The 24,484-nt window shown below is 36.0% G+C and overlaps 1 protein-coding gene across 1 annotated transcript; it reads right to left on the minus strand.

Annotated features, from left to right (window-relative positions):
- Nucleotides 1-20,998: 20,998 nt before the first annotated feature.
- On the minus strand, nt 20,999-22,369 carry LOC141690518 (uncharacterized). Its single transcript, XM_074495311.1, has one exon. It carries the CDS (start codon nt 22,367-22,369, stop codon nt 20,999-21,001), a length of 1,371 nt encoding a protein of 456 aa, XP_074351412.1.
- Nucleotides 22,370-24,484: the final 2,115 nt, after the last annotated feature.

The raw sequence follows: 24,484 nt of genomic DNA on the forward strand, positions 1-24,484 counted from the left end.
CTGTTAAAGGTAGGCTTTAAAAATCTGTTCTTATCCAGTTTAAAGTTCATGTCTTGCTGAATCAGTATTTCTTGAATTTTGTCCACCTTGGCTTGAGTTATTGAGTGTTGACTTGAAGGTTTCTGGTACTGAATGCAGTAACTCTGAGCTGTGCTTTGAAGTCATCATTCATCAGCATCTCATCAGCTTTAGCCATGTGCTCAGCAAGAATATTTGCAGTAGGAACAAAATCAACTTTATTCCACTCCTTGATCCATTCTCTTCCTCTGTTGGTTTTACTCCAAGGTACTGGTGCATCCTCTCTCACAAACTTTTTAATCAAATCAGCTTTATTAACTGTGTGTAGAGGTGCATGTCCTGAAGACCAGCTGCATCAGCATTTTCATTTGTAACAGCTTCACCAACATTGTCAGCATTTACTGTAACAGAACTTGCAGAATCTTCAGTTCAGCATCTTGTGATTGAATAATTGTATGTAAAGCAATAGAAGAGTCATCTGCATGGACATCAGCATCTACCAGTGGAGTTGCTGGTGGAGTTTGCTGAGGAATGGTTGGAGCTTCCAAGTACAGAACCTCAGGCACATTCAAGTTGTGAATATCTATTTCAGCACTTGTACCTGGATGATCAGCATGTACTGGAGAATGAATAGGAGACACAGGAGGTGTAGGCATGTGTTCTTGAGTATTCTCTGGCTCTTGAATAGGAGATTTGTGAGCTTCAGTAAAGTCTGGTTCAGTAGTGGGAAGAGATTTTGTTAGGTCACACACACTATAGAAGGGGGTTGAATACAGTGTATAGCACAATCAAATCGAATTCTAATAACACAAGTAACAGAAAAACATACTTTATTTAAAGCAATAAACTCTGTTACAATGCGGAACCGTCCTCTCTCAGTTATGAACAAATATCACGAGAGCTGCTAGGGTTACAAAGAATAATATTCTCGATAATGATAACACTTCTAGTGTAAACCCTATGTTTGTGTTTATATACTACACAGTTACAAGATAATTGCTAATCGATATGGAATATAATTCTGCTTCCTAAAATATATCAATCAGATATCTTTTCTTCCAAGTATTCTATTCTTCATAGAATTCCTTCTTCATGCATATCTCTTCTTACGTTTGTCTTGATCTTCCCTTTAATCAATCAACCGCCTTTCTTATCTGAATGTTTCCTTTAAGTCTTGATTATCTTCTGATAAATATCTCCTGAACCTTAAGTACTGATAACTTAAGTTCTGACTTCAGTATAAGTGCTGATTTCAGTTAAGTACTGATTTATCCTGTTTAAGTAAGATCTGAAAACTAAACATAAATCATATTAGTCATGACATTAACAAATATATCTAACAATCTCCCCCAACTTGTAAATTAGCATAATATACAAGTTTAACAGATATTTGATGATGTTAAAAACATTAAGTATAAATGCATGAGAAATTTGACTAGATAACTACAACTTACAGTCCTTAAAGCTTTACCAACTTTAACTTCTGATAATAACTTCAGTCTGTATTCACATCAGAATTTGAGCAGTTATAGATCTTGACTTGGCTTCACTTTCTGATCTCTCTGATGTCAGGAGTTGTTCTGAGATAGTTCTTTAACAAACATCTCTCAGCATATATGAGTTCATCAATCATCCTCCTTTTAGCATCTTTAAGCTCTGCAGAATCTTCACCAGTTTGAAAGATAGCAGCCCTGAGATCATTAATTCTAGCTTTCCTTATATCCTGATCCAGTCTGATCAAATATGCCTTGTCAGACTCAAGATTGAATTCTATAGCCTTGTAACCCAGAAAGGTAGTTATAATCTTAGCAGAGTTAGGCTTCATCTCAACAATATCACCCTTGTGATCTCTGTACTTTGGAAGATATGTGCTGTCAGACTTTACAGAATAAAGTCTTTTCTGTTTCTAAATCTGGCTCTTCAAATAGTTTGCAGCACTTTCTGTTATTCTATCATTCACTTGAAGTAAAAATAAAACATGTTCCAGTTCTTCAAAATACTTCAGTGGAATAGCATTTTCCCTTATATGGTAAACCTTACCATCTGTCATGAAGTATAACAAGATGTGTTCTTTCAAATAGGTATGGTAAACCATCTGTACAGATTCTAGTTGATTCAATCTTTCAGGAGTTGCTCCAATACCTGGTTCACTTAAGGAAGTTGGATCATTAGTTGTGTTTTGTACTCTTCTTTCATCAGCACTACCCAATCCAGATTTATCTCTTACTTCCTTTGGCCTTTCTTTTATCACAATGCCTTTGGCATTTGGAAGTTTCTTTTTACCAACAAAAGCTTCAGATTTAGAGTTAAGTTTTTCTGACTTAAGTCTAGCTTCTTCTTCCAATAGACTCTCAAAGTCCATTCCTGGATTTTCCTTTAGAAATAACTGTCTTGAAATTTCTTCATCAAGATCCAAAAGTTCATCAGAACTTATTCTTTTACCAGTATCAGAAGTACTTTTTTTCCAGTATCAGAACTTGTTCTAAGACTTGTAGCTTCAGCTCTTCTTGATGAAAGACCTCTACCCATTCCAGAATTTCCCTGGTCATCTTTTTTATCATCCTTCCCCTTCAGTGTCTTAACAGTTTTGCATTTGGACTTAATTAACTTCTCCCCCTTTTTGGCATCAGCAGGTAAAAGAAGAGAGACAAGCAATTCCACTGAGGATTGAATCTCATCGAGTTGAGATTGCTGAGAAGCTTGATTTTTCAAAATTTCATCAATCTGAGACTGTTGCTTCTCTTGGGTCTTCTCAATGTAAGCAACTCTGTCAAAGGTAGGTTGGAAGAAAGTTTTCTTGTCAATTTTCTTAGTCATTTCTTGCATGAGCAATTCTTCCTGAATTTTATGTACCTCTGCATGAGTTGTTGAATGTAGACCTTGCAGATGTCTAGTACTCAATGCAGTGACTCAAAGTTGTGTCTTGAAATCATCATTAATTAGCATCTCATCAGCTTTTGCTAAGTGCTCAGCAAGAATTATTTCAGATGGAACAAAGGTAACTGTGTTCCACTCCTTAGTCCACTCATGTCCTCTAGGAGTTTCACTCCAAGGTACTGGTGCTTCCCATGTAACAAACTTCTTGACTATCTCACTTTTGTGAACAGTTTGTTGAGGTGCATGTCCTGATGGACCAGCTGCAGTAGCATCTTCATTTATAGCAGCATCACCAGTAGTATCAGCATTTGCAGCATCAGAACTTACAGAATCAGCATCTTCTGATAAAAGAACAGTATGAGAAGCTATTGAGGCTTCAACATCATCCTCTAAGTGCTGATCTGCTTCCAAGTTCTGATCAACATCCATAGTCTGATGCTCACCTATATTCTGATCATCAACATCTAGATGCAGAGAAGGTGTTGTAGACAATTCTGGAGTTTCATTAGCATCAGTAAGAGGTGTTGTTGATAGATTAATTGTTATTGGAGCTTCTAAGTAGAGAACCTCAGGCACAACTAGGTTGTGAATATCAATTTCAGCACTTGTGCCTGGGTCTGCAGTAGATACTGGTTCATGTACAGGAGACACAGGTGGTGTAGTAAAATTTAATGCTGACAGGTAGAAATAATTCTACCTCGTCTCCCTAGACTGAGGAGAATAAAAACAGACATTAGAAGTGTAAAACAGGGTTTAATGCGCACAAGAAACAAGTAAACATTACTGTGCATCGACGTGTACCACTAACCCTAAATGTAGTGACTGTTAATATCTCACCCGAACATATTCTGATGTAAAATGAGACTGTTTCAGATTTTAACCACAAATGAGTCAAGTAAAGGATCAGAATTTAATATCAGCACTTAGACTTATATCAGAACTTAACAGTCATCATAACATGATTTCTTAACTCTAAAAGTGATGCCTATTTCTATAATTCTTCACACAAATTCTGATTTTGGTTCTTCAGAACTTAATCATCAGAACTTCCATCATAACTTGTCCTCGGAATGTATGCAATCTGACACATAAACTGTTCATCTAAAACAACATTGATCACCATAGTAATTTTCATCATTCATATGGAGTGAAAGTGTGTGCATTTAAGCTAATATCAGACAAAGAGTAAAGTCCGATTCACTTCAGTACATCTTAGAAATAAGGCATAACTAAGAACTTTACTTAAAATCTATCATTATGCTGAAGCCTACTATTGAATGAGTTTATGCATGAGTCCACCTCAACTATTTTGTGCTTATTTTATGCATCTTTTGAAATTACATTTTACAGTGGCTTCTCAGTGTAAGTGAGTCACGACTGCTTATCAGAATTTATGATATTATCAGAGTATTTCTCCAGTAATCATAGAGTGTGAAAAGTCACCAAGAAAAATAATTATTTGCTTTTCTAATGCATATTACTTAATACTAGCAATGCACTTGGGTCGTCCCTTCCACATTTTTACTCTAGATCTCAAAGGAGTACCTGATTTTTATTCCTTGTTCTTTTCCTTTTTCTTTCGATAAGTGAGGTTTATCAGCACTTAGTACATTCAGCAGATTTACTAACATTAGATCTTAACAGATGAGAAGCATTACTCTAGTTTTTGACTTAGTAATAAGATAGACAAAGTAAACTTAACTAAGCTCAATATCAGAATTTGCTTGTGTCAATAGATTTCCACATAAATAATTACTTCTAACATGGGATCTTTAGTATATTAAAGACTACTAGGTCAGTATCTAGCACAGATATCCTCATAGGATTGAATAGTCACAGAAACATTCATATCACTATCAGAGTTTTAGAAATTCACATCAGACAACAATCAGTACTTAAGCAATTTTCAATTAGGCACAGAATACACAAAGAGAGTAATATCTGTAAATACTTATCATAAAGTCTGATGCATCAGAACAAAACTAAGCAGATTTAAGGAAAGAACCTGAAACCATTCCAAGTTCATTTACCAATCTTGTAAAAGTAGCTTCACACAGTGGTTTTGTGAAGATATCTGCTAGTTATTGATCTGTTGGAACAAAGTGCAATTCCACTATACCTTCATCCACATGTTCCCTTATGAAGTGGTACCTAATGCTGATGTGCTTTGTCATTGAGCGTTGAACTGGATTACCTGTCATAGCAATAGCACTTTGATTATCACAGTAAATAGGGATTTTAAAATATGTTAACCCATAATCCAATAACTGATTCTTCATCCAAAGAATCTGTGCACAACAGCTTCGTGCAGCAATGTACTCTGCTTCTGCAGTTGATGTGGAAAATGACTTTTGTTTCTTGCTAAACCAAGAAACCAATCTGCCTCCAAAAAATTGGCAGCTTCCACTTGTGCTTTTCCTGTCAATTTTGTAACCTGCAAAATCTGCATCTGAGTAATTTATTAGTTTAAAATCTGATTCTCTAGGATACCACAATCCCAGATCAGCTGTTCTTTTAAGATACTTGAAAATTCTTTTCACAGTTGTTAAGTGAGGTTCTCTTGGATCTGCTTGAAATCTTGCACAAAGACAGGTAGCATACATGATATCAGGTCTACTAGCAGTTAGATAGAGTAAAGAGCCAATTATACCTCTGTAATCAGTAATATCTACTGATTTACCAGTATCCTTATCCAGTTTTGTTGCAGTGGCCATGGGAGTGGATGCACTTGAACAATCTTGCATTCCAAATTTCTTCAGCAAATTTCTGGTGTACTTGGTTTGACAAATAAAAGTGCCTTCTTCATTCTGCTTGACTTGAAGGCCCAGAAAATAACTAAGTTTCCCCATCATACTCATTTGATATCTTGACTGCATCAGTTTTGCAAACTTCTTGCAAAGTCTGTCATTTGTAGAACCAAAGATGATATCATCAACATATATCTGAACCAGAAGTAAGTCCTTTCCATGGTTGAGGTAGAACAGTGTTTTGTCTATAGTTCCTCTGTTAAATCCACTTTCCAGAAGAAACTGAGCTAAAGTCTCATACCATGCTCTTGGAGCTTGCTTAAGGCCATAAAGTGCTTTATCAAGCCTGTAGACATGATTTGGATATTTGGTATCTACAAAGCCTGGAGGTTGTTCAACATATACTTCCTCCTCCAATTCTCCATTGATAAAAGCACTTTTCACATCCATTTGAAAGACAGTAAACTGTTTGTGAGCAGCATAAGCCAAAAATATCTGTATGGCTTCCAATCCAGCAACTGGTGTAAATGTTTCATCATAATCAATTCCCTCCTGTTGAGAATATCCTTTTGCAACCAACCTTGCTCTATTCCTTGTAATTATGCCATTACTATCAGTTTTGTTTCTGAATACCCACTTTGTACCAACAACAGATCTGTTCTTTGGTCTTGGCACTAGGGTCCAGACTTTATTTCTTTCAAATTCATTCAACTCTTCCTGCATTGCTTGCACCCAATCAGCATCTTGAAGAGCTTCTTCCACTTTCTTTGGTTCAGTATGAGAAAGAAAAGAATTGTAAAGACATTCACTTGAAGTAGCTGTTCTAGTTCTGACACCTGCATCAGGATTTCCAATTATTAAGTCAGGTTTATGTGATTTAGTCCACTTCCTTGCAGATGGAAAGTTTTCTCTAAAACTGGATGCTCCCCCATGATCCATGCCATCTTCATCAACATCTTCTGATGCTCCCCCTGAAACTATGCTCTCTGAGTTGGATCCTTCAGTATTTAAATTTTCAGAATTATCAGAACTTGGCTTATCAGAACTTGATGAATCAGAACTTGAAGAGACAGTTGTATGTTCTGATACTTCTTGAGATGTGGTTGTCTCTTCAGTATGCTCCCCCTGCACATGTGCATCTTCCTTTGGCGTAGTCACCACTGTTTCAATAACATCAGAGTTTAATCCATCAGAGTTTGTAGTATCAGGATTTAGACTGTCAGGATTTTCAGTATCAGAATTTAAGTCTTCATTTTCAAATCTCAGCTGATCATGATCATTGAAATCTTCAAGTCCAGTAATTTTCTTATCATCAAAAGAAAGATTGATAGATTCCAAGACCACCCTTGTTCTCAAGTTATAGACTCTGAAGGCTTTTGTGGAAAGTGGATATCCAACAAAGATTCCTTCATCAGCTTTTAGATCAAATTTGGATAGTTGTTCAGGATGAGTCTTAAGAACAAAACACTTGCATCCAAATACATGAAAATACTTCAGATTTGGCTTCTTTTTCTTCACCATCTCATATGGTGTCTTTCCATGCTTGTTAATGAGTGTTGCATTTTGAGTAAAACAAGCAGTCTGCACAGCTTCGGCCCAGAAATAGGTTGGAAGCTTTGCTTCATCAAGCATAGTTCATGCAGCTTTAATAAGAGTTCTATTCTTTCTTTCAACAACTCCATTTTGCTGTGGAGTTCCAGGAGCAGAAAATTCATGCTTGATTCCCTGGTCTTTGCAGAACTCTTCCATTGCAGAATTTTTGAACTCAGTGCCATTATCACTTCTTATAATTTTCATAGAGTCTTTAATTAATTTATCCAGTTGCTTGACATGATCAATCAAGATAGTTGTAGTTTCACTTTTTGTGTGCAAGAAATACACCCATGTGTATCTGGTGAACTCATCCACTATGACCATAGCATATTTCTTCTTTGCAATAGACATGACATTCACTGGACCAAATAGATCAACATGTAGTAGGTGATAAGGCTCAAGAATTGATGATTCAGTCTTGCTCTTGAATGCATATTTCCTTTATTTAGCCTTCTGACAAGAATCACAAAGGCCATCAGGAGCAAATACTGACTTTGGCAGTCCTCTCACAAGATATTTCTTGACTAGTTCATTTATATTGTTAAAATTTAAATGAGAGAGTTTCTTGTGCCAGTTCCAGCTTTCTTCAATTGATGCTCTACTCATCAGACAGATTGCAGAACCATCTGTACTTGTTGAAAGCTTGGATTCATAAATGTTACCACGCCTGTATCCTTTCAGAACAACTTTGCCTGTAGATTTACTTATAACTTTGTAGTGTTCTTCAAAGAAATCCACATGATAACCTCTGTCACAGATTTGACTAACACTAAGCAGATTGTGTTTAAGTCCTGAGACCAAAGCTACTTCTTTAATGATGACATTCCCAAGATTGATATTGCCATATCCCAATGTTTTCCAATGTTGCCATTTCCATAAGAAACACTTGGTTCAGCCTTCTCCATAAAGTCTGATAGCAGGGCTTTATTTCCAGTCATATGTCCTGAACATCCATTGTCCAGAACTAGGATGTTTTTCCTGTTGCCCTGCAATCACAAAGACCATCAATGATTAGTTTTAAGGACCCAGACTTGCTTGGATCCTTTGGTCTTATTAAGTTTGTTAACATTTACAGCAGATTTAGCATCAAAGTTTATGTTAACATTTTTCTTATCAGAATTTAAACTATCAGACTTTGAATCAGAACTTACACTAGAAGGAACAATGCTAACTTTCTTTAAAGAAGGTTTTATTCAATAATAATCATAGTACAGACTATGATATTCCTTACAAGTATAAATGGAATGCCATAAACTACCACAATGAAAACAAGGATTTTGTGGCTTATATCTAACAGACTGACTCTTAACCCCTGACTTTGAAGGTAAGGAGTTTATGTTCTTATTCTTCCTGCAAAAAGAAGCCAGATGGTTAGAACTTCCACAATTATGACACATTTTTCTACGAGCATCAGGAACAGGCTTATAGTCATTGCTTTTATTCACACCTTCATTTCCATTCCTGTTTTTCCTAGGTGATTTTACCTTGTTTGCATTCTTAACATCTTTCAGCTTATGCTTAAGCTGCTTCTTTGTCATTAAGCCTACGTTTACTTCAGTTGTCTTTTCCTGTTTTAGTTTATCAGAAGTTAATTCCTTTTTAACTTCTGATTTCTCAGTATCAGACTTTACAGCTACAAACTTAACAGGTTTTAACTTTGGCTTTTGTTTAATAACTATAGGCTTAATATCTACAGTTCCTTTATCATTCTTATCATCTTCATAACCTAAGCCCTCTTTCCAGTTTCCACTACTTAAACAAATTCTGAGTTGTTCTTCCAGAGTTAGTCCAAGTCCTGATAATCTCTCTTTCCTTTTCTAATTCAGTTTTTAGAGATTCATTCATTTTAAGTACTTCATCCCTAACATAGAAATCATCATCTCTATCTTTCTGAGTTTGATGGAACATGACTAACTCTTTTTCTAAATAATCATTCCTCTTTTTACAAGCAAGATTTTCAGAAGTTAATCTTTCACATGTTAAGGTTTGATCTCTATAGCTAATAAACATGGTTTTAAGATATCTTCTCAACTCATTAATATCATCAGTATGAAAGGCATAAGTAGTTTGAGGTACCTTTAACTCAGCAGCTTCAGTACTGCTTTCAGCATTTGCCATATCAGCATTTGCCATCAAGGCATAGTTCTTCTCACTTTCAGAATCTGAGGTGTATGTCCAGCTTTTCTTCTTTGTGACAAGAGCCTTGCCTTTGTCACTCTTCTCTTTCTTGCAATCAGGAGATATGTGGCCTTTCTCACCACAGTTGTAGCATTTGACATTTGTGTAATCTCCTCTGTCAGACTTTCCTCCTTTGCCTTCAGATTTTCTGAAATTCTTCTTATCAAAACTTGCACCTTTCCTGGAAAACTTCTTTCCCTTCCTGAACTTCCTGTATGCAATCTTTGTGATTACTTTCACAATAAGAGCACACAGCTTCATCATCTCTTCATCAGCATCCGTCTCAGGCAAGCTTTCAGATTCTAAGTCATCATCACTATCAGAACTTGATGACTCAGTATCAGACTTTGTGAATTACGCTTTACCCTTGCCTTTCCGTGAGGTGGCTGCCTTGGGAGATTCTTCTTCAGCCTTAAGAGCAACTGTTCTTGACTTTCCTCCTTTCCTCTTGCTTCTTTGTTCCATCTCAAGTTCAGGAGTCTTGAGTATCCCATAGATTTCATCAAGAGTCATTTCATCAAGATTATAGTTGTCTCTTATAGTTGTTGCCTTCAAATCCCAGCTTTCAGGAAGAGCTAACAGGAATTTAAGGTTTGAATCTTCAAGATCATACTCCTTATCAACTAGTAACAAATCATTCAAGAGTTTGACAAATCTATCATATAAATCAGTCAATGACTCATTAGCCTTTGAGTCAAAGTGTTCATACTCTTGAGTGAGTATTGTCTTCATGTTCTTCTTAATCATATCAGTTCCCTGACATCTTATTTCCAAGGCATCCCATATCTCCTTTGCAGTTTTACAGTTTATTACCCTGTTTGACATTACATTATCAATGGCACTATGCAGTAAGTGTCGTACCTTAGCATCCTTAGCAATTGATGCGATATCTTCAATAGTGTAATCACTCTTCTCCTTTGGTACAGACTTTGCTGCTTCACCTACAACTGCAACAACGAGTTTTGTTGGATTGTGAGGTCCTTCCTTGATTCTATCAAGATATTCTGGATCTGTAGCTTCCAGAAACATAGTCATCCTCACCTTCCATATGGGATATTCAGATGGTTTCAATATGGGAACTCTAATAGCCTCATATCGGCTATGAATTTGTGTCTTTGGAGGTTCTTCAGTTTTGGTGGGCTTAGTTGGAGTTTCTACTTCAGACATGATTGTTTTTGGATCTTAAACTGTTTGTGTGTTAATAGATAGGCTCTGATACCACTTGTTAGGTCACACACACTGTAGAAGGGGGTTGAATACAGTGTATAGCACAGTCAAATCGAATTCTAATAACACAATTAACAGAAAAACATACTTTATTCAAAGCAATAAACTCTGTTACAATACGGAACTGTCCTCTCTCAGTGATGAACAAATATCACGAGAGCTGTTAGGGTTACAAAGAATAATATTCTCGATAATGATAACACTTCTAGTGTAAACCCTATGTTTGTGTTTATATACTACACAGTTACAAGATAATTGCTAATTGATATAGAATATAATTCTGCTTCCTAAACTATATCAATCAGATATCTTTTCTTCTAAGTATTCTATTCTTCATAGAATTCTTTCTTCATGCATATCTCTTCTTACGTTTGTCTTGATCTTCTCTTTAATCAATCAGCCGCCTTCCTTATCTGAACGTTTCCTTTAAGTCCTGATATTATCTTCTGATAAATATCTCTTGAACCTTAAGTACTGATAACTTAAGTTCTGACTTCAGTATAAGTGCTAATTTCAGTTAAGTACTGATTTGTCCTGTTTAAGTAAGATCTGAAAACTAAACATAAATCATATTAGTCATGACATTATCAAATATATCTAACAGATTCCATCACAATTGGGTCTTTTGAGATCAGGGATTCCTGACCTCCTTCCTCAGCTGCTGCTTCCATTCATTCTTCAGAGATTTATGATTCTACAGCCCTCCTTGCTCTTTGCTTTTTAAGTCTCTTAGCTGATGGAGAGACTCTGGGAGCTTCATCATCTGAGTTTAGCTTTCTAAGCCTTTTTAGGGGCCTAGAAATCCCAGTTTCTTGAGCTTTCTGAGAAGAGACCTTCTCAGCTACTTCAGCAACAGGTTCTGATGGTTGAACCTGTACCTCATCATCAGACTCATCTCTTAAAATTATCTTCCTTCTTTTTTGCTGTGACTGAGGGATTGTCTTAGTCCTCTTAGCTCTAGAAGAAGAAGGCTTCACTTGACTATGTGCTGATGGTTGGTTGGCATGTTCTGATGTGAGTGTTTGTTGAGTGACAGTAGTAGGTGCTGATGGTTGTTGTGTATTGGTGGGTTGGACATCAGGATATAGCAATGAATAGGTAGCAGCATCAGCATTTACAAGGGCTTGCTTTACTGATAAAGGAATTCTAAGGGGTCTCAAAACTCCCTTCTTGTTGTCAGCAGTTAAAAGATCAGTAAAAGCCCTCTTAGCTAATCTAAATGGTTCAATCTGTTCACTTGCTAATTGTGGTTCATCTAATGTACAGTAACTGTAAATTAACTAACAGAACCTAGCAAAGTAAACTACATTCCTGTCCTCTTTCATCCTATCTCCTATAAAACATAACACAGTCTTTGCATAATCAAAATGAGACTGGTTTAGGAGTGCATACCCAATTTGTTGTGTCAGAATATGAATGGCATCAAAATTTGAGCACTTGTTGACAAACGTCTTCGTGATGCAATGGAAGAAGAAGCTCCATTCCTTTCGAATATATGGGCGTTTGAGTTGACCCAACTTAGCCAAACTCTGTTCATACCCAAGATTAGCCATCATTTGCTGTAGTAATGGCTCCTCCACAGCAGAACTGAATTGACAGTTTTCGGATAGGTGCAGAGCTTTTAGAACTGTTGCCAGAGTAACAACATACTCAACCTCTTTTGCTGTAAACACGATGCTTGGAGTCCCATTCTTACCACCATCATCATAAAGTCCTGTACGCCAAAATGTCAGAACTTGAGTTCCAGATAAATAGGATGGTTGCGTCAAAGCGAACCCAATTTCACTATGAGATAAGAAATCCTGAATAAAGTGAAGTTTTGAAGGAGCTTCACTCTTAGTGAGAATGGCAGCATAGTTATTGGGGACGAACTTTGCTCCATTAAAGATTATATCCTTGGGTGCCATTGAAAATGAGTGAGAAATAAGAGTGGTTGAAAGGTGTTTGATAAAATGTCTGTATAGAAAACCGTCAGAGAGAGATTAAGAGAAAAGAGAGAGAGGATAGAAAGAAATGTAATAAAAGATTTTAAAATCTTTTATCTCTTTTACTTATACACTCCACTTGACAGCAGTTATTGAGAAGTGGAACAGACGTTACACCTGTCAGCCATGCAGTAGTTAAGACAAAAGTTAATGGGCACGGGAAATAAGTAATGATTACTATGCACATGCAGTTTTTCAAAAAAAACTGTTCCCACTAAACAAATGATTATTACTATCTTTATCTCACTTAAACCAATATTCTGATAAAATATAACCGTTCAAGTATTGACAAAAAATAAATCAAGTAAATAAATACTACCACGTAAGCATCAGAACTTGATTATTATCAGAATTTAAAGGTCATCAGAATATGGCTCCTTTACTCAAAAAGTGAATGTTTATTTCTGTAATGCTTCACACAAATACTGTTATAGTTTCAACATAACTTAATCATCAGAACTTCCATCAGAACTTGTCCTCAAAAATTTATGCAACTGATACTTAAACTGTTCATCTAAAATAACATGTATCACCACAGTAATTTTCATCATTCATATGGAGTGTGTGTGCTTTAAGCTAAATATCAGACAAAGAATAAAGTATGATTCACTTCAGTACATCTTAGAAATAAGGCATAACTAAGAACTTTTCTCAAAATCATTCATTAGTCTGAAGTCTACTTTAGAATGAGTTCATGCATGAGTCCACCTCAACTGTTCTGTGCTCATTTTATGCATCTTTTAACATTCTTTTTCACAGTGGCTTCTCAGTGTAAGTGAGTCACAACTGCTATCAGAATTTATGCTATTATCAGAGTATTTCTCCAGTAATCAGAGAATGTGAAAAGTCACCAAGAAAATTTTATTTTGCTTTTCTAATGCATATTACTTAATACCAGCAATGCACTTGGGTCTTCCCTTCCACATATATTTTTCTCTAGATCTCAAAGGAGTACCTGATATTTATTTCTTTTCTTTTCTTTCTTTTGATAAGTAAGGCTTATAAGCAATTAGTACATCCATCAGATTTACCACATCAGAACTTAACAGATAAGAAGCACTATTCTAGTTTGTGACTTAGTAATACGATACACAAAGTAAACCTAACCAAGCTCAATATCAGAATTTGCTTGTGTTAAAAGATTTCCACATAAACAATTACGTCAAACATGGGATCTCTAGTATATTAGAGACTACTAGGTCAGCATCTAGCACAGTTATCCTCATTGGATTGAATAGTCACGGAAACATTTATATCACTATTAGAGTTTAGAAATTCACATCAGACAACAATCAACACTTAGGAAAATTTCAATTTAAAGCACAGATTACATAAAGATAGTAATATCTGTAAATACTGATCATAAAGTCTGGTGTATCAGATCATAAACTAAACAGATTTAGAGAAAGAACCTGAAACCATTCCAAGTTCATTTACCAATCTTGTAAAAGTAGCTTCATACAGTGGTTTTGTGAAGATATCTGCTAGTTGTTGATCTGTTGGAATAAAATGCAATTCCACTGTACCTTCCATCACATGTTCCCTTATGAAGTGATACCTAATGCTGATATGCTTTGTCATTGAGTGTTGAACTGGATTACCTGTCATAGCAATAGCACTTTGATTATCACAGTAAATAGGGATTTTAAAAAATTCTAACCCATAATCCAGTAACTGATTCTTCATCCAAAGAATTTGTGCACAACAACTTCCTGCAGCAATATACTCTGCTTCTGCAGTTGATGTGGAAATTGACTTTTGTTTCTTCCTAAACCAAGAAACTAATCTGCCTCCAAGAAATTGGCAGCTTCCACTTGTGCTTTTCTTGTCAATTTTGCACCCTGCAAAATCTGCATCTGAGTAACCTATTAGCTTAAAGTCTGGTTCCCTAGGATACCACAATCCTAGATCAGCTGTACCCTTAAGGTACTTGAAAATTCTTTTCACAGCTGTTAAGTGAGGTTCTCTTGGATCCGCTTGAAATCTTGCACAAAGACAGGTAGCAAACATAATATCAGGTCTACTTGCAGTTAGGATAGAGTAGTGAGCCAATCATACCTCTGTAATCAGTAATATCTACTGATGTACCAGTGTCCTTATCCAATTTTGTTGCAGTGGCCATAGGAGTGGATGCACTTGAACAATCTTGCATTCCAAATTTCTTCAACAAATTTCTGGTGTACTTAGATTGACAAATAAAAGTTCCTTCTTCATTCTGCTTGACTTGAAGGCCCATAAAATAGCTAAGTTCTCCCATCATACTCATACCATGCTCTTGGAGCTTGCTTAAGGCCATAAAGTGCTTTATCAAGTCTGTAGACATGATTAGGAAATTTTGAATCTACAAAACCTGGAGGTTGTCCAACATATACTTCTTCTTCCAATTCTCCATTAAGATAAGCACTTTTTACATCCATTTGAAAGACTGTAAACTTTTTGTGAGCAGCATAAGCCAAAAATATCCTTATGGCTTCCAATCTAGCAACGGGTGCAAATGTTTCATCATAATCAATTCCCTCTTGTTGAGAGTATCCTTTTGCAACCAGCCTTGCTTTATTCCTTGTAATTGTGCCATCACTATCAGTTTTGTTTTTGAACACCCATTTTGTACCAACAACTGATCTGTTCTTTGGTCTTAGCACTAGGGTCCAGACTTTATTTCTTTCAAATTCATTTAACTCTTCCTGCATTGCTTGTACCCAATCAGCATCTTGAAGAGCTTCTTCCACTTTCTTTGGTTTAGCCTGAGAAAGGAAAGAATGATAGAGACATTTATTGATGTTGTTGTTGTTGTTGTTGTTCTAGTTCTAATACCTGCTTCAGGATCTCCAATAATCAAGTCAGGTGTATGTTCTTTAGTCCACTTCCTTACAGATGGAAGGTGATCTCTAGAACTGGATGCTCCCCCATGATCCATGCTGTCTCCATCAACATTTTCTGATGCTCCCCCTGAAATTATGCTCTCTGAGTTGGATTCTTCACAATTTGAGTTTCCAGAATTATAAGAACTTGGCCCATCAGAACTTGATGAATCAGAACTTGAAGAGCCTGTTCTAGGTTCTGATGCTTCTTGAGATGTGGTTGGATCTTCAATATGCTCCCCCTGCACATGTGCATTTTCTTTTGGCATAGTCACCACAATTTCAATAACATCAGAGTTTAACCCATCAGAGTTTGTAGTATCAGGATTTAGACTATCAGAATTTACTGAATCAGAATTTAAAACTTCATTCTCAAATCTCAGCTGATCATGATCATTGAAATATTCAAGTCCAGTAATCTTCTTATCATTAGAAGAGACATTGATAGATTCCATGACAATCCTTGTTCTTAAATTGTAGACTCTGAAGGCTTTTGTGGAAAGTGGATATCCAACAAAAATTCCTTCATCAGCTTTTAGATCAAATTTGGATAGTTGTTCAGGATGAGTCTTAAGAACAAAACACTTGCATCCAAATACATGAAAGTACTTCAGATTTGGCTTCTTTTTCTTCACCATCTCATATGGTGTTTTTCCATGCTTGTTGATAAGTGTCGCATTTTGAGTAAAACAAGCATTCTGCACACCTTCTGCCCAAAAGTAGGTTGGTAACTTTGCTTCATCAAGCATAGTTCTTGCAGCTTCAATAAGAGTTATGTTCTTTCTTTCAACAACTCCATTTTGCTGTGGAGTTCCAGGAGCAGAGAAGTCCTGCTTTATTCCATAGTCTTTTCAGAACTCTTTCATAATCATATTCTTGAATTTAGTGCCATTATCACTTCTTATGATCTTCACAGAGTCTTTGAGCAACTTATCCAGTTGTTTGACATGTATCTGGTAAACTCATCTACTATGACCATAGCATGGTATGAGCATGGTATGAGACATTAGCTCAGTTCTCTCTCAGTGATGAACAAATATCACGAGAGCTGCTAGGGTTACAATGAATAATATTCTTGATAATGATAACACATATAGTATAAACCATATGCTGTGTTTATATAGACACACAGTTACAAGATAATCTTTTAATTGATATCGAATATGATTCTGTATCCTAAAATATATCAATTAATTATCTTTTCCTCCAAGTCTTCTATTCTTCATAGAATTCTTCTCCATGCATATCTCTTCTTATTTTAGTCTTGATCTTCTTTCCTTTCAATCAGCCGCCTTCCTTATCTGAAAGTCTTCTTAAGTCCTGATATTATCTCCTGATGAATATCTTCTGATATCTTAAGTTCTGATAACTTAAGTTCTGTTATCTTAAGCTCTGACTTCAGTATAAGTACTGATTTCCAGTTAAGTCCTGATTTGTCCTGTTGGTCAAGATCTGAAAAAACTAAACACAAATCATTATTAGACATGACATCACAAATATATCTAATAGTAATAATCGAATGGTAGTTAACAATTTGAATTTTTTCCTATTTTCAACTGTCATGTTACTCTTAATTTTTGATGTGTCCTTAAGGAATATGCTGATTAGGTCCTCATTATGAGAAGATACTTTTAAAAAGGTTTACAAAAAACCATTTTACATGTGTTGGTGCATACTGTGCATATTCATTTACTCATTCTTTTCCTCATGTTTGGAGATCGTCACTTTTACTGCAAGAGGATATGAATCAGGATCATTACATTATTTTCGATTACTCATGCATCAGCCTATGAATGCAACGTTCTGATATCCCTGAAGTATATCCGCACTTAAGTTCTGATATAAGTTCTGACGCCTTAAGTTCTAATAACTTCCTGTCTTCAGTAAGTTTTGATTTCCAGTTAAGTTCTGATTTGTGATGTCATGTCTAATATGATTTATTTAGTTTCAGAACTTATTTTCAGAATATCAGAACTTATTATCAGAATATCAGAACTTAACTGGAAATCAGAACTTACTGAAGACAGGAAGTTATCAGAAATTAAGGCATCAGAACTAATATCATAACTTAAGTGCGGATACACTTTAGGGATTTACAGGAGAGGATCTGGATTAAATAAAAGAAGATATGCTTGGAGAGTTGGACAGCTAAATGACTTATATCCATTAAACAAAAGAAGATATTTATCTTGCTTACTCATGCATCAGCCTATGAATGCGGCTAAGTGTATGCATCAAAGTTTTTCAGCGTTAGGAATGTAATTAACATGTGAATATGCATCCTATTATATACATCCTACTATTTTTGACAATTATTTATTATGGTTGGATCAATTTTATCTTGGAAATTAAATTTAAATACTATCCGCTTTAATCTTTAGTAGCATGACATCATGAATTGGAGTGGATGTTTTAACATTAATCACATTTTTGTACTTCTTGAACATGTCTGTCAATACATTTTTCAAATTAGATAGAACATTAAGAGGGATGAATTTTCACTTTATATGTAGTAATCATATATTCTCACAGAAAAATTTGATGCATTTGCAAAAAGAATATCCATATGTTGTAGTTTGACAATGTTCGTGATGTACTTAACGTTAAATTCAATTTTCTAACTTTATGGCTACTATGATTTACCTAAAAAATATATGTGTCAACTAAAGAAAATTTTAAAAAAGATGTAACAATCTCTTGAGATCGAATTTCAACCGGAAATGATTTTTAAAAAAAAACTTTGTACCTTAAAATATGCGAATCATTACAAACATACAGAGGTTTATGAGAGCAAACCAAATTTATAGATAAGTATCAAAGGAAAATGGTAGAGTTTACCATGTGCATATGAGTCATCAACTTGAAAATATATAAAAACTATATATTAGTCTACTATTGACAATAAAACGGCACTCCCGTTTTAATATTAAGGATTTTGGTTCAAGGTTTCATCACCAGCCTGAAAAACTTAAGTTGCATATGAAAATACAAAATTACAATATAATTCAATGTAATTTAAAGCATAAGCACATGGAACACGTTGAAATTGATATAAAGAGTATTCCAACAGTATCACAATATCAAAATTCAGTCTCCAAACTACATTGATACGGTTAAGTAGCAGGTTCAGATTCTAAGAAATATATGGAGGATAATTTATTTATTTTTTTGCTAAATTATGTATATATCAACAAATAAAGGGAAACAGAAGGGATCTACCCTATGCTCTATGACAGGCCATAGAGAGACTATCTATAACCAATCTAAACAAAAAGATTGGAGATAGAAAGCAACAAAACAAAGAAACCCTACTACAAGCTAGTACAGTGAATAAAATCTGGTCTACTTTCTAACATTTTAGAAAACCAAGCCGAGCTTTGAAGTCTAGCAACAAAGTCCTTCCTGATTTCATTAAAAATCTTCCTAGGTCCAAGGATTCCCGAGTCATGAGCTCTAGCATTACGCTCACGCTAAATATGGTAGCAGAAAATTTGAGCACAACACACTGCTAATAAGCTCTTAGTTTTATCCGGGAGATCTATAAGAAAGGCAATGAAACTGTTCCAAGTCTCTCCTTGAATGGCGATATCAAAAGGGGACATAAGGCTGCGAAGAACCCATCTGCTATACGAGCAATGCAGGAAGAGATGGGAGTCTGTTTCTCGACCACAAATACACAGGAAGCACTGCTGAGAAACCACTAGACCGAATCTATGAAGACGAGCTAGAGTGTGGAGTCTGCCATGACATGTAACCCAAAGGTGGTGAGCATACCGATTTACCCGAAGTTTATGCCAAACTCCCTTGTACCACAGAACCAAATCTGACCGGATAGAATCCCAAATATGCCAAGGTTTGACTTTTGAAGCATCAATGCCATTCCATAAAAGAAGGTCAGGCCCTGCATGCAAAGTTGGGTGGTCAAAGGTTGAAAGCCAATGTACCAGCATAGGGTCAAGGTGATGGCTTCGAGAGTTTGCTGTTGGGAGAGACCACACACCATTGCAAATAATAGCGTCGAGTTTGTCGTTATGGTGCAATCCACTCTGAGAAATAATGGGGGAGAACACAGAAGATGCTAAACATGTGTGTTGCCACCAAGGATAAAACCAAATCGAGATAGACTCGCCATTTCCAATTTTAAACGACACAAAGCGCATAGCCAAAGGATGCAGCTTTAACAGTTTTTTCCATATCCAAGAACAATCTGAAGGAATTTTTGTAGTCCAGAAATTTTTACCTTTGAGCACCGTTTTGTTCACCCAGGAGGCCCATAGGGTGTTGGATTTGGTTATTACCTTTAACAAATGACAGATGATTTGGGACTTATTCCATTCGAGCATGTTCCTTAAACCAAGACCTCCTTCCTCTCTGGGAAGGCACACAGTTTGCCAGGAAAGCTTTGCACCATCTTTTTGATTTATATTACCCCGCCATAAGAACCTTGTGAGAAGAGATTGAATATTTGTATGAAACGTAGCTGGAAGAAGAAAGTGATTACACAAAAACGCCTCTATAGCACAGATAACTGACTTGAGAAGAAGAGTTCTCCCAACCAAAGATAGAAGTAACGTAGTCCATGAGTTCAGTTTACTCGTTATTTTGTTGATAAGAGGCATGCAGTCGTTGATATAGAGCTGGGAGGTAATCAACGGAACTCCAAGAAACCAAACTGGTAAGGTACCTCGCGGAATTAACAAAGTATCAAAACCAAGTAGTAAAACTGCTATCACAGTTGCACAAGTAGCTGTTACTCTTATGGATGCTCGGGACTAGACCACTCCAAGTAGAGAAACTTGCTATGGAGTCCATGATGTGCATTACAGACTTGAGAGCCATGACTGAAAAAGAGAATGCCGTCTGCGAAAAACAGATGGGTTAATCTCATCTCTCTGCAACGCCAGTGATAACGAAACCCTGGAGGAACCTTGTTGAGCAACCCAGATAAAACTTGCATGCACAAAGCAAAAATGTAGGGTGATAAAGGGTCGCCTTGTCGAATACCCTTCGTCCCTTTGAAATAGCCATGAATGATCCCATTTAATTTAATAGAGAATTTGGTTGTAAATAAGCATGCTTTCAGCAACTTAATCACAATGACGAGAAATTTAAACCGCACGAAGACAACTAAAATGAAGTCCCAATGCAAGGAGTCGAAAGCCTTATGAAGATCAATTTTTAGGGCACACTTAGAAGTCCCAGTATCCCTCCCATAACCTCTAAACAATTCCTGTGCTAGCAGAATATTGTCTGAAATGGATCTCCCAGGTATAAAGGCAGATTGGGCAATATCTATCACTGTGGGCATAATCAATTTGAGTCTGGATGCGATGATCTTGGCTATGCATTTATACATGACCGTACAAAGTGAAATGGGACGAAAGTCATCCATTCTAGTAGGTGAGTCAACTTTAGGGATCAAGGCAATGAGAGTGGAGTTTATACCCGAAGGAAGAAACCCTGTGGCAAAAAAGGACTTGACTGAGTTACAGAAATCTGTACCAGTAGTGCTCTAAGTTGCGAGAAAAAAATTGACATTAACCCCATCTGGTCCAGGAGATTTGTTCTTCTTCATTTTCTTCAAGGTGTTGTAAATAAGAACATCACTAACAGCAGCACTGAGAGTAGTGGCTTGAGAATCTGTTAAAACCTGACTGTCAACAGCGTCTAGGTCAATGGGAGAGTGAGTGACTTCAGACCCAAGCAAAGTTTGGAAGTATTGAACAGCTACATTAGCACAAAGATATTGGCCATGCACCATATTCCCAGAATCATTTTCAAGCACCAAAATTTTATTTCGGTTCCAATGAGCTTTGCATTGTTGATGAAAGAAGGAGTTGTTTCCATCGCCAAGGCCCATCCATCTAACCCTAGATTTTTGCAAGTACAAAGATTCTTCCTCAGCCAGAGCTAAATTCAGAATATTAATCAAATTCTTTTCCTCAGAAAGAAGGGAAGAGTCTTGGTTATTAAGCATATTCACTTGGAGTTGTTCAAGGTTAGCTTGAGTCACTAACATATTAGAAGAGACGTTGTCATGAGCCTTGTTTAGTTGACGAAGTAAAACCTTTAATTCCTTAAGCTTGTGAGCAAATTTAGCATAACATGACCCCGAGCAAGACAGAGACCAAGCTTTTTCAACAGAATCCTGAAACCCTGGGACATCAATCATGTAATTAAAAAACTGGAAAGGTTTTCCAATTTTTTGAAGCTGTATTGGTTCTTCGAAAAGAAGTGCATTGTGGTCCATAAGACTGCGAGGCTTAACAAAAACATTCCCTTCAGTAAAAAGATTAAACCAAACCCCATTCGCCACCATTCTGTCTAAACATTTAAACACGGGATTAGCGAGACGTTTATTAGTCCATGTGAAATTGTCTCCCACAGTCCGAACCCTGCCCAAACCACAACTGGCAAGATAGTCCTGAAAAACTTGTATGGTCGGGGTAAAGTGCTCCCTACCTCTAGAAACTTCACTAAGATTAACCACACAGTTAAAATCCCCAAGAAGGCACCAAGGAGAGGTGGTAGAACTCAGATTCAAGCAGTAGTTCCAAAGAGGAACTCGATCAATCGCGTCATTATGCGCATACACAAAAGAAACTAGAAAAGAGAGGTTCTTTTCCAAAAAAACTGCATTGCAAGTAATAACCTGGCTGGTCATAGAATGCAATGAAATATCCCAGACATCAGGATTCCATCCAACCCATACTCGTCCATTGTAATGGTGAGTATAATTAAATAACCATTTCCACCCTTTTTTGATTTTCTTCGAGATAACTAAAGCCTTATCACTCTTAACTTTTTTTTCCAGAATTCCCATAAAATGCAAATTATTGACAGTAATGAAATTTTGCAAATTATTTCCAGAATTCCCATTCATTCTTAATTACTATTTGGGAGGATTGACTTCAATGTTAAAAGTTGGAACAACACTGTCTTGCTGTAATGTGAAGCGCAGATTGTCATCTTCCTTTAAGTTAAGATCTTTGACAAATTTGCTCCATCCACGCGAAAATCTGGAAACTGTCCCGTTTAGCACTAATTTTATGTCCCAAACTCCTTGGCCAGTTCTGAACTTCACCATGTCTCCGCTTTTCCACATTTAATCTCCGAATCTTATAGTTCTAGGAATGTGCTGCACAATAGTTGAACATGTTAGCATAATTTGATCAGTCTGTTCCTGAACATAAAATAACAAGGTATTCGAAATAGTTATATTATACTCTTATATATTATTATTTACCGCTCCATGACATTTAGAGTTCAAGAGACTTCTGACCAATAATTTAGAAAACTGGAGATTCATTCCAACTTGCGCATCATGTGGATTTTTTCCATCAACTCCATATTCTGTATTCCAGCATTTTCCTGTGCAGGGTTATCATATCCTTCCACCTCCATCTCAGTTGACACATCCACAATTTCAACATTTTGTTCTAAGTACTGATATAAGACAATGTTAAATTCAAGACCACTGCCTATGTAAAAGGACCCTGCAAAGTAAATAAGGAAACAAAACATATGGCATACCAATTCCAGGATGTGAATCTGTAACATTATCTTCAAAAAGAAAAAATTGCCACTAGGCCTTCTCCTCCGATTACTTTCTGTTGTGGAATGTGTAATTTCCTTTCCTTCACAAATAAAAATCCTTCCACAAAACTCACCATACCCACCGAAACTAAATAATATCATATCATTCTCCACAAGACCAAAATACTTAATCAGTTGTTTTAGCCCATAAAGTATTCTTAATTTAGCATCGTATCTCACATCCCATAGAATCCCATTGATTATAATATGTTCAACACCAATGAGATGCTTTTCAGTCTCCTGGCCTAAAAACCTTGGGATTGTCTGTTGCAATGTTAAAACATAAAAGAATTATTGATCATTTACTAATAACATACAAGAATATGGGTAAAAAAATAATAGGTTACTCACAATATATCCAAGCTTCAAAGGAGCCTAAAAAAATCTTATAAAACGATCTTCTTCCATTTCAATCCCCTGTTCGTTAATTATCAAAATTAAATTTATTACTAAATATATTTGAATCTTCTAGATATTAAAAAACTGATGTTTCAAATAAAGTGTTGCACCCTCATAGCAAAATCAAAAGAATTATGAGATACCTTCTTTTTTCTCAGCTTCCACTTCTTTCTCATTAAAAATAAAAAGTAGAACAATCTCTGGTAGCTCATGAGCCATATTCATAGCTATTACATCACTTGCACAGATATCCAACTCCTTCAAAACTCCAGACCATCCTTTCCCAAACCAACACTTTTCTCCAACCCAATGGATGAGTACATCCCATTTTCTGCAGCCATGCTTCAAACAGATCTTGGACAATCTTTTCCATCGCTTATACAAATTTTCCAAATGAGTAGGCAGTTCATGTTCAATTGAGCACAATGAATATTAGATTTAAGATAAGTAAACCAAATGTTTATACATATGAGGTAAATAATAAATGTATAGATAGAGAGAGTTGTTACCATATTATCCAAGTCCTCCATACTTGAGTATTGTCTGATCACCATCAAGGATTGTTCACAATCAAGTCTTACATCATTGTAGTGAATACAAGCAAGGTACCTCTCAGTAACATCATGATTACGACAATATATAAACTCATCCATTATCTAATTGTTATAGTTCTCTTTATTGAAGAAAAATATTGGCTCAACTGATGGATGTGTAATCGAAACAGCCATATGGTTGAAACACTGGACTGTAAAGTTGCCATACCCATAATAATCAAAAACAACAATAGAATACATCTTTAAATCATAAAATCTCATAAATTCTTAAAGGCCGCAGATTTTTTTTCGATACTTATCAAATTCCGCATTCCAAACAATTGTCTTGCACTTTAGGTGTAATCGGGAATGAAGTTTACTCTTGAATTTATCAATAAAACTAAACGGAACCCTCTGCAATTTTGGATAGATAATGCAGTGAGGTACAATATAAATTCAACTTCTTAATA

Source organism: Apium graveolens, chromosome 10 (genome assembly GCF_009905375.1).
Source record: "Apium graveolens cultivar Ventura chromosome 10, ASM990537v1, whole genome shotgun sequence".
NCBI classification, from domain to species: Eukaryota; Viridiplantae; Streptophyta; class Magnoliopsida; order Apiales; family Apiaceae; genus Apium; species Apium graveolens.

Bases quoted from the DNA above. Each gene is read 5' to 3' on its own strand.
- LOC141690518 (XM_074495311.1), bottom strand. From the start codon at position 22,369: ATGAATGGGAATTCTGGAAATAATTTGCAAAATTTCATTACTGTCAAT.